Below are 11,655 nucleotides of genomic sequence, written 5' to 3' on the forward strand. Positions count from 1 at the left end.
CCGCCTGGCAGTGGCCGAGCCTGTTGTTGGGTGTGTGGGTGTGCACCTCGCCGGTGTTGTCTGAGTGTTGTCAGTGCAGCGTGACTGTTGTCTGTCCCCTGAGTGTAACGACCCCCGCGTGGCGGGTGTCCTGGGCAGCTGGGCCACGGTCGGGGTGGGGGCATGGCTGCCTTTGCTGGCACGTTTTGCAGACATTCAGGTGACACCGGGTTGTTGCGAGACCTTCTGGCTCTTCCACCCCCCACGCTCCCCACCGTAGTGTGTTTCCGCCTCACTCATCTTTAGTAACTGGCGAAGCAACAGGGAGGAAACGGACCTCACTCTGTATCGGAGCCATGCCCGCTTGGGTCTCTGCTCCGTGGGTCCCTGGCTGCCCGACTTGGCTGGCAAGGCGCTCCTCTCTGCCCTCTGCAGAGGCCTGCAAAGTCCCATCGAAATGGTTACAGTGCTGCATGTCTCAAGTTGAATAATAATATCGAAGGGGAGGAGTAAGTTCTGACTGTAACTTTTGTAAATTCTGTGCTAGAAAGTACCGCAAAGTCCCATGCACGGACTGAAGGACAAAATGTACCCTTCCTAAGTAGCTTGGTGTAGCATTTAATTTGTCCATTTTCGAGATTCCTATTAGCCTTCCTAACATGACTGTAGTATGGAAGAATGCTGATCAGGGTATAAAACTTTTGGAAACCTTTTGCGAAGAATGATTTGAACCATGGGTGGGATTGCGTGGAGGCGGGGGTGGGGGACTGGTCTGGAATGGCTTAAAGGGGAGTGTGTAGGGATCCTTGAAAATGTTTGCATTGGCTGTGGACACAGTAGAGGATTGATTCATTATGGGATGAAATGCCAGTGCTGTTGAGAGCGTGCACACAGCCCAGCTAAAAAGAAGGGCTTGAGTGTGTTTTCACGGGGAGCACACAAAACGCACGAGTGATTTGCCGGAAGTTGAAATGACACCAGACTGAAAAGATTTCCCAACAAACTTTGACGGGCAAGAAGTTCCACACAGGGTTTTTCCCTTTTTCTCCCTCTGATAAAGTATATTCTTGACTGCAAACACTAGTATAAACACACACACGTTTGTGAATAAAATTTCTTTTGAAAATAGTGTGATATGGGGAGGAGGCGACTGAGCGAGGAGGGGCAGGGGGAAGGTGGGACGTTAGAGAACTATAAGCCACAGCCTGGTGGGACCACCCGCCTTCGGTGGAGAGGTGGAGAGGGCTCCTGCCGGACTGCGCTGGGTCTCCTGGGCCTCTCTACCTGCGAGTGTTAATCAGCTCTGTGGGGTTTTTTTCCTCCTGTGATTCCTCTTCCTTCAGGCTTACCTCTGCCCTGGGACCCCTCCCTTTCCCCTTCCCCAAAGGGCAAGTTCTTCCCTGGGGAGAGAGGCAGAGCCAGGGTGCCTAGGCACTGCCTGCGCTGGATCACCAGGGTTGGTCCCGGGGCGGGAGACAGGTGGATCCCTGAATTCTGTAGTCAGAGCGCGGGAGTGCAGACTCCCATGTTTGGAGCTCCTCAGTGTGCTCAACTGTAAAATCCATGCTTCTTTTTTCCCTGCACACATGCCAAGAATCCCTTTAATGTAAATAGTATCTCCATATGAACAACCTGACCTCTAGTTTCTTCCTTGAATCCTTAACGGAAAAGAATGGGGCCAGTTTTCTTTTGAGTTGGGAGGGGATGGAATATTTGCCTCCCCCTTTCCCTGCTCTGTTGGAAAATCTGCTCCCACCACCACGTTGTAGGAAGATCCTGTATTCTTGCAAACAGTGTCAGTGGATGTAACATTTTACCGAATATTTTAAGAATAGAGGCTTAATAATTCACTGCATGTTAGTTCATTTTAATCCTAGACCAAATCTCCCCTAAGCAATGTTAATTGCTTTAAATTTTATGCAAGTGCTTCTCATTTTTATCATCATAAAATCCGCACTAGAGTGAATTGAGTAAGCTTAAATTCACTTGTTTGGAAAGATGTTTGGAGGTTTTAATTGTACTCTTTTTTTTTTATTTCAGTGAACTATTTGCACATTTCATTGCATCTTAGCAGAAAATACAAATTCTTCATTCACAGGGAGGGATGTGCTTGTAAGCTAGACATTGATTTAGGATAATAAAGTTTACTATTTAGAAAAGATGTAAGAAGGGGTGTATAAAATCCCTATAGAATGTATAATTGATGGTCCTTTATCCAGTTCTTACCTCACTGTTTTGTGTATCCGAGAACAACTTCCCATCTCCCCCTCTAGGCTCAGTCTTCAGAAAAGAAAAAGAAAGAGACACCCCCAGGTTAAGTCAGTGTACGCACTATTTTTAGCTTTTTTCGTAAGAAGGTGACAGATTATTTCGTTTCCAAATATTTCTAACGATTTTCTGCTCAAGTGTAAGATAATGGAGCAAAGAGTTTGTAGGAATGGCTAAGGGAAGGTGGGGGATGGGGAAGGCGTTTTTGATGAACGGTTTGTTGCTTACGGGAGGGGAACAGTATTTTGTGCTGACTCTCCAGGCTGAAATTCCCCCCCACACACTTTTTTTTTCTTGTCTTTCTTTTCCTTCTTCGTTTATTTCTCTTTTTTCCTTTCTTTTCCTTTTCTTTTTTTTTCTTTTTTTTTTTCTTAAGGCAGGTCTGGTTTGGGCGACTTTGTTTTGTCTCCCAGTACTGAAGGCTTTTACTCTGGACTTGAATCCTCGCCTTTGGTTTTTGTTCAGAGGAAAGCGTTCCCCTCCCCTCCGCAGGACCGCTCTGTTTCTCAGTAAACAAGACGAGGGAGTTTAGCACTTTTTAGTACATATAAGCTGGTGATTCTAGAAGGGTATAGATTTGGAGAATGCCTGCGCCGGTCCTATTCTTTTTTCCTGGGATTCCTGGATTTTAGTCTCAAGTGGGTCCTCCCGTCGGATTACTGGAATCCTGCACTCATTGCATGCACATATTTTTAATTAAAGGGGGTTACAGGGAGGGTCTCCAAATGCTCGCATCCTTCCCAGCGTGTCTTTCTTGTCTTTGGCTCCCTGGCCCTTCCGCCCCTGCTCCGCGTCCCAAGCCCCGTTCGCTTTGCGCCGGCTGCGCTTGAACTTGTTTCTGGTAGAGCAGAAGGCGCGAGTTGCGGACGCTCATGCAGAGGTAAGGACTGTGGCGGGTCCCGGGCTGTGGAGGGTCCCCAACAGCCGCGGGTGCGAAGCCGTGTCAAAAAGGGGATCCCGGTGGAGGTGGGGTCAGCGAACCGGGGGCAGGGAGACCAGGGAGAGAGCGCGGTGCGAGGAGCCAACCGAGCCACCGCGGGCGCTTGCCGTCAGCCAGCCTAAGCCTCCTTCACCGACGACGCAGACAGTTTAGAAGACGGCAGGGCGGGAGAGCGAGGGTGAGAAATGGGGGTGCCTGCGAGGCCAAGGTCATGGTCAAGCCGCCGGCGGGCCCTGTCTGGCGGCCACTGCGCTCCGGCGCGCCGCGTGTGCGGGACTCGGAGAGAACTTGTCCACCCAGGCGGAGCTGCGCGGCCAGCGCTGGGACGAAGGGCACGGACTGGGCGCGCCTGCCAGGGGCCGCTGCCCGGCCCGGAGAGGCTGAGGTCATGGTCGCAGGCCTGAGGAGCCTCCGCTCTACCGCGGCGCCCGGCCTGCGGGGTCCCGGCCCGCCCTAGAGTTGGGGTCAATGATCCCCCTCTCCGTGGTGGCGGTGGGGAGGCCGCAGGACTGCACGGCTGGAGCTGAGGACTGCGGCGGCAGGCACTTCTGAGGGAGAGGGAGTTGGACGGACGGAGCCTGGACGGGCACACGGGCCCCGCTCGTCTGCTGCCACCGCTCCAGCACTTGCCCTTGCGAATAACTACGATGTTTGGTGTGGTTTTTCAAGCAAAGCCCCCTGGCAAACGCAAGCAGCCGCTGGCTGGCTGCAGCCACCCCAGCTCCCAGCAGAGCCCCACTCCCCCCTCCCAAACTTGGCCTCTGCTAACCGGGTCCAGCGCGTGTGCGCGCTCCCCAGGCTGCTCCGGTGTGCGTCCTGCTGCATCTCTCCACCTCTTCCCAGGAAGTGGCAAACCACAGCCTGGGGCGGGGAGAGGGGGAGTTGCATTTTCCTCCTGCAGAGCCCCCAGGGCGTGCCCATTCCGAGGTGGGGAGGACTCCGAGGGCTGCCGTCGCAAAGGGGCTGGCCGCCCGGGCGTCCCTCCGAGCCCAAGGCGAGGTCTCCCTGCAGAGGAGCGGCCACTGCCTTTGGGACTGCGGAGACACCAGGGGGACAAGCCAGGAGGGATGAAGGGCGTGGGAAGGGTTAATCATGGGCAAAGGATTGCACAGAACACAACTGGCAGTGGATCGGCTCCTGTCCCCCCACCTCCAGAGCAAACCCTGCCGCCACTTCCACCCCCATGGGCACCTTTCCTGGAGTTTACTTTACAGCCTAAGGCAGAGGCATGGAGACGGCTCCAGCTGGCTCTGCCCTGGGCTGCTGCTGTGAAGTCCAGAAGCAAGCTCCCGGAAAGTGGGCCCTTTTTAAAACGCCAGGCCTTGAAAATTATGTAAATTTAAAGGAAAGATGGCAGGTTCTTTTTCCCTTCTCTGAAAATAGAATGTAGGAAAAAAAAAATAGAACATAGGCGTCTTGATATTAAATGCCAAATGAGAAACCAGCAAAACTGATCTTCCCTTCTTCTCGTGATTGTGTATCTTCTATGGGTACGGAATTGTGTAGGGTGTTACTGAGGCTGTGTGGTGTGCTGGCGTCTGAATGCAGCTTGACATCACAGAAAGCAGTTGCTCCCCGTGTTCTTATTTCTGCAATATACAGAGACTTTTCTGTCCTGTAGATACACGGGGGGATGATCATAAGTGAGCATTTATAAGCGCAGAGTATTATCTATATCACGGTGAAAGTATCGCATACAGGGCAGTTGTGGTTTATTAAGTTAAAAGTGAATTCCTTCAAAATGACCTACTTAACAGCTTTCCTCCTGCCACCAGTTACTGTTACCTTTTCATTCTATTACAGGTGGAAATGACATTTTTAGGGTCTTCCGTTATGTGTCTAAGCCACCTCCTGACATTCTTAGTAGATGGCTTTTTTCCTCCTATGTATCAGGATATTTTTGTTATGAGGTATACTGAGATGAAAAAGGCTGGGAAAAATACTGGCCTCGCAATTAAATTGACTCTGGATACCAAAATGAAAATAATCATCTGGTATTAATCAAGTTATGGCTCTGCTTCTTGTTGAGGAAAAATATAGCGACGATTTGCTTTCCTTTTCATCTGAAAAGGACTGCGAAATGTTGAATGCTTCATAAAAATCGCTCTACCCAATTTTTGTTCAATTAATCAAAATGCGTATTTTCGCACTGGATGTAGTTACATCAGAAAGAAAATTTGCGACAGCCACTTTAACAGTGCTTCAAACAATCCCTGCAGGAACATGTAGCAACCAGTGACCTTGTACATTCCATCAATCTTTAATAATATCATTGTCATTACTATTATTATCTTAAGTGTTAAATTGTTGCCAGAATCAATACAAGTCTACTTCTTTGAATATATTTTATCCCAGTGTTGTTTTTAACATCTTTGTTAAGAGGCCAATTAATTTCCAACTCACAGCTCCAATGAAGTTTATATATAATGAGAACTTCCTGACTCTTTTTCTTTTCTTTTTTTTTTTTTTTTGCTTATTTCTGCTTTTGAAAGAAAACAGAAATAAATGGCATGTGAAACAAACAACTTGCCATTTAAAATGATATGAAATTATTTCTAAACTGATGACAGGATAAAATATGCCAAAAACTGAGTACAAAGCATGTTGAACTAATACTTGTGTAATTTCTTTTTTTTAATCTGGGCAGCAGGACTAATTTTCTCAAATTCGATCAGATTGTATAGCTTAGCAACCCCTCCACAGTAGCCAGAATTAGAGGAATTTCTCTAAGCAGAATCTAAGTGCCTAACAAAAACCCATCGTAATATATTTGTTTGTTTGTTTTCTTTTAGATTTGTTGGTGTTAACGCATCTGACATCAACTATTCAGCAGGCCGCTATGACCCCTCAGTTAAGCCTCCCTTTGACATAGGTTTCGAAGGCATTGGGGAGGTGGTGGCCCTAGGCCTCTCTGCTAGTGCCAGATACACAGTTGGCCAAGCTGTGGCTTACATGGCACCTGGTTCTTTTGCTGAGTACACAGTTGTGCCTGCCAACATTGCAACTCCAGTGCCCTCAGTGAAACCCGAGTATCTTACCCTGCTGGTAAGTGGCACCACCGCATACATCAGCCTGAAAGAGCTCGGAGAACTGTCGGAAGGGAAAAAAGTTTTGGTGACAGCAGCAGCTGGGGGAACGGGCCAGTTTGCCGTGCAGCTTTCAAAGAAGGCAAAGTGCCATGTAATTGGAACCTGCTCTTCTGATGAAAAGTCTGCTTTTCTGAAATCTGTTGGCTGTGATCGTCCTATCAACTATAAAACTGAACCCGTAGGTACCGTCCTTAAGCAGGAGTACCCTGAAGGCGTCGATGTGGTCTATGAATCTGTTGGGGGAGCCATGTTTGACTTGGCTGTAGACGCCCTGGCTACCAAAGGGCGCTTGATAGTAATAGGGTTCATCTCTGGCTACCAAACTCCTACTGGCCTTTCGCCTGTGAAAGCAGGAACATTGCCAGCCAAACTGCTCAAGAAATCTGCCAGCGTGCAGGGCTTCTTCCTGAACCATTACCTTTCTAAGTATCAAGCAGCCATGGGGCACTTGCTTGAGATGTGTGCGAGTGGAGACCTGGTTTGTGAGGTGGACCTTGGAGATCTGTCTCCAGAGGGCAGGTTTACTGGCCTGGAGTCCATATTCCGTGCTGTCAATTATATGTACATGGGAAAAAACACTGGAAAAATTGTAGTTGAATTACCTCACTCTGTCAACAGTAAGCTGTAAAAACAGAACAATGACATAAATCAAGGGAGAAAGAAAATGGGCACTTTATGTCTCAGAATTACTCAAATCAATTTATTTTTAGTTGGTAATGGATATAATATTTCTTAAAACAAAAGTAAGGTGTTAATGAATAGGTCTGTCTCCTCCTCCTCCTCCTACTCCTCCTCCTCCTCTTCCCTTGGGGGGAAAAAAAGTGCTAATAAAACTTCCCTCCATGGCTAAGAGGGAAAACGCTTACATTCAATTCTTTAGTCATGGATGGTCTCCTTCCAGAGTTTGTTGTTCCAGGGAACTAAATTCATTCCTGATGCCAGATATCATCGAGTCAGTATGTCTTCAGCTTGATCAGATTTTAAAATCAGTTTTGAAAGTGGTTCCCCAAAGAATCCTTGCTTTGGGAGAATTTGGTCTTACGCTCATAAGCAGTTCATGAGTGAGAAGTGTAGCAGAAGCCAGCCATATATTTTCAGAATCTGTATCCTCAGGAAATGCTCCTTTTTTTTTTCTATAAATCACTAACCAACTATCTAAATGGACATGTGGGGGAATTTCCTCCCAAATTTGATTTTGTTATTAGAAAAATGATTCTGTGAACACAGATGGGTTTTGAAGAAGTAGCACCTAATGGCTTTTATCTACCTTCCCCCTGGTAAGGCACATGTGAAATGGAAACGTTCTCTTTCCTCTGAAGCAGCAAATTACTGTTGAAAACTTACATAGACCGAAAGTAGGTTTTGGAAAGGGAAACCACAGAGATTAGGGGGACTTAAAATTAGTACAGGCACAGGAAAGAGAAAAGTATGCGCTCCGTTCACAGTGAGGGTTCGCCACAAAACACGGGCCCCAGGAGGGAAGCGCTGTCTAGGCACACCGCAAGGCCTTAATAACAGTGTGCTGCGATGCCCGAGGTACGGCATGTCCCATCGCCCTGTGCACTGTAGGGACCTCAGTCATCTCAAGGAAGAATACATTTGCTTTTCCTTAGAGGCTTTCAAACTAGAAGCTATATGTTACCTCTGATTCTGGGAACAGAACAGCAGCCACTCATTCTGCATTCCTGTTTCCCTCTCCACGTGTTCTGGTGGAATGAGATGCTCCTTAGCACTACAGCCTGATGTCCCACATTCACCCACTGACCACACGGGAAAAGCAGCAAAACCTGCACCCTCTCTTGTGAATCACGCCTGTGGCTCATCGGCCTCCCGCTTAACCTTTAGTGCCCTGAAGACTGCTGCCGCTGTCACCATTGCGCAGAAACCCCACGGTGCCCTTCTAATTGAAGGTGAAGCCCACCAGATTATTTTTCAAAGTCTTTGGTTTCGGTGTATCTAACCTGCTCAATAAATATGGACGCAATTAAAGATGCTCTAGGAAAGTTGGGGACCGTATTTAATTTTTCTTTCCTTCCATCTCAGGAACAAGGAAATCCTACTGCTGAATAGCTGTTAGTATGTATTTTACAAGATTTACTCATTTTCAGGTACCTAATGTAGCTGCTAGCATGCATGCACAACAATACAATTTATATGGTAAATGGAACCAAATAATGGCTTCACTGAATGTTATGGCTGCACTGAAGGGAAATGTCACGGTAAATAGCTGCCAAATTATGGATCATGCCGAAGTGTCACAACTGCACTAAAGACAAATAGCACTAGAGGCTATTGCCACTGTGACGCTTTTGAGTTATGAAGAAGGGTAGCGGCCTGATGCGAGGCTCTTTGTGTCCTCATTATAGCAAAGGGTTACTGGTGCAGAGGACTAGGAACGCCTGTCCAGTGTGGTGCTTAGTTATTCATCCGTCCCTTTCAGACCTAACAGCCACAGCAACACGGAAAGAGACTTTGCCTCGCTTTTACATTCACAAACAAACAAAGGAGGAGGGGAGCAGGTTTTATGAATGTAACTGTGCACAGGAAATGACTGGTAATGGAAAAATGTTGTAATAAAATAATCTAATCAAAGAATATTATTAAATTTAACATAGTCGGTGTCCAAAAGGCTTAGTTGCCTCTTATGCAGATAGATGTGTGAAATCTAAGCAATAATGTACTTTCTCCCTTTGTAAAGACTTGGGGACTAAGGGCATTACCAATTAAATTGCTTCTTCGAAACTGAAGTGAGTCTCGGTTTCTTTCATTTTAATGGGAGGGTAATAAAGATGAAAGACCAACATTTTAACTGATGGATCCCTTAAGCTACAGAATAGAAATTTATTATGTTTTGAGGGAATATACTAAATTCAGCTATGTAAAAATAAAATTCAAACACCCAGGATTGAAATAAAATATAATCTGAAAACCTCATGTTCTCTCTTTCCACAAACTAAAAGTGCACTGCATGCTGTTTTCACTTATTCTTAGAAAACAAGCATGAAAGATTCCGCCCATTCAGATAATGCCAAAAATATGTTTCAACTTTTTTTTTATTCTTTTGAAAAATGATTTGTAAATTGAGGGTCATAGTTCAGCATCAGTTTCATCTTCTGGGATTATTGTCCAAGACCAGCCTCTAATGGGAGGTGAAATGGTACGATGGTCTCAACACCTTTCTTGTGAACTGTAATACATATCACAAAAAGTACATCCATAATTCAGGGCAATTGTCAGTCTTTGTTTTAGAGAAGGGGCCGGAGTGGAACAATCCCAATGGGTAAATGATTTCTCAGTGTGGACTTCTCTGCATGTAGGGCTTAAGGTCACCAGCCGGGCAGGGTGGAAGGAGCTTGCCTCTGAGAAACTGAGGAGTCCCAGTGATCTGGTACCGTTTGGTTATGACTTCTAAAGAGCCAAATGCTATTCGTTCAAACTTGTTTTGCAGGCAGAAAATACCAGCTGTGTCATTTAGGGGTTCCTTTGATGATGACTACTGCTGTTAACTGACTTCATTAAAAAAAAAAAATTTCAGGGAATAGTTTGCAAAGAAATAAAGGAAGTTTTGCATCATATATTCTATAAATTGTCATATGATTTCATCTGGATGAAGTACCTCAGGAGTAGGATAGAGTCTCTATAAATGGTCATTAGTATTACATTCTGTGTTTATCTAATGAAAGTGCAGTGACAAGTAGCTGCTTCTTATTAAAATGAAAATCCTGCGTTATGTACTTGTGGAACATTCCAGCTAATGAGGATGTAATGTCCTCAGTACAACACAGACCTTCTTTTTGTGTTCACCACCACAAGATGCTGGAAACTTGACAAATGATATCATTTAAGACACATGCCTGCCTTAGGGACCTGGTTTTTGGCTTCCTGTTTCTGGCTTTTATTTGGGTAACATTTATAATAGCCACCCGACTTGTACCTGGGTAAAGTTTTAACCCCTTCCCCGGAGTTCTCAATTAGCATGAATTTACTACAGTCAGGGTTTCCTTTAAATTGGGGTGGGAGTGCTAAGCACTGAAAATATTTTTCTTGATTACTTTACCATGTGGACATATGGGATAAATACTGTATTTCAGATTTCTGTAAAAATAGATGAGTAATGCACAGCTTTCAGAACGAAAACAATGAAAAAAAGACCAGGCACTATCAACTTTGGATAATAATCTCCTAGGTGTTAAATAAGTTTTCTGAATGCAATCTGGATGCAAAATGGCCTGATTTGATGAATTCATAATTTTCTTCTCTACACTTTCTCCTCTCGTTTTTTTAAATATTTTATTAGTTAAACACAAGAATTATCTATGTAAACTTCGTGGACTTTTTTTGTTGAAAGTTAGATGTTCAGTAACTAATTTCCTAGTTATGGCCCAGCATTAAATGTTTATGATCATATTTCAAAAGTCAAAATACAAAACTGGATTATCAGTACAGGTTGGTGTGGTCGCTTTAAACTGGATTATCAATACGGTTGGTGTGGTCGCTTTAAACTTTTTCATTTTTTTTCTATTTTTAAATTTTGTGGGTATCTGGAAGGTGTATGTATTTATGGGGTACGTGAGATGTCTTGAAACAGGCATGTGATGTGAAATAGCACATCATAGAGAATGGGGTATCTGCCTCCTCAAGCATTTCCATTGAGTTGCAAACAATCCAGCTACACTCAGTTATTTTAAAATGTACAGTTATTATTGTTTATAGTCACCCTGTTGTGCTATCAAATAGTAGGTCTTATTCTATTTTTTTTTTTCATTTTAAACTTTGAATTTTATTTTTCCTAGGCTTATAGCATCATGCTATCCCTCTTGTAAAAGGAGGAATGCTTGGCATGAGAACCTTATTGCTGTTACCATGAACCAACTATGGAACACTGGCAAAAAAAAAAAAAAAAAACAGTTATACAAAACACAACATTTTAATAATATGTGTCAGATCAAGTGATTCTTCGTAGTAGTTGATATTCACAGGAAGTCAAAAAAGTACATATTTCAATTATGTCTGCTTGAATCCTGTTTAATTCCTTCCCTAGCTGAGTAGCTAGTGTGACACAGTGGCAAGACTAACGGGGCCTTGTGGTCCACACTGTCCTCGAGTCTATTCTTGCCCATTATAGACCGGCCCATCGGTGCTAGCTCACTGCATCCCAAGAGGCTTGACTGTCCTCAGGAATCATGTTGGGGTGCCCTCAAGCCGTAGGGTAAGTATCATGGTGAGCAGAGTTTGGGGAAAACCAGTACGTTTTCGTGTATGCTGAGAAGCACTGGGCAGACTTGTTTGTTTGTTTGTTTGTTTTTGAGACAAGATCTCAGCTGTCACCCAGGCTGGAGTGCAGTGGTACAATCATGGCTTATTGCAACCTTAACCTCC

The 11,655-nt window shown here is 45.1% G+C and overlaps 1 protein-coding gene across 1 annotated transcript; it reads left to right on the forward strand.

Annotated features, from left to right (window-relative positions):
• The first annotated feature begins 2,537 nt into the window (after nt 1-2,537).
• ZADH2 (zinc binding alcohol dehydrogenase domain containing 2) lies at nt 2,538-10,716 on the forward strand. Its single transcript, XM_011975886.1, has 2 exons — nt 2,538-3,127; nt 5,980-10,716. Exons 1-2 carry the CDS (start codon nt 3,120-3,122, stop codon nt 6,902-6,904), a joined length of 933 nt encoding a protein of 310 aa, XP_011831276.1. The 5' UTR covers nt 2,538-3,119; the 3' UTR covers nt 6,905-10,716.
• The last annotated feature ends 939 nt before the right edge of the window (nt 10,717-11,655 follow it).

This window comes from Mandrillus leucophaeus, unplaced genomic scaffold (genome assembly GCF_000951045.1).
Source record: "Mandrillus leucophaeus isolate KB7577 unplaced genomic scaffold, Mleu.le_1.0 Scaffold16, whole genome shotgun sequence".
In the NCBI taxonomy this organism is placed as follows: domain Eukaryota; kingdom Metazoa; phylum Chordata; class Mammalia; order Primates; family Cercopithecidae; genus Mandrillus; species Mandrillus leucophaeus.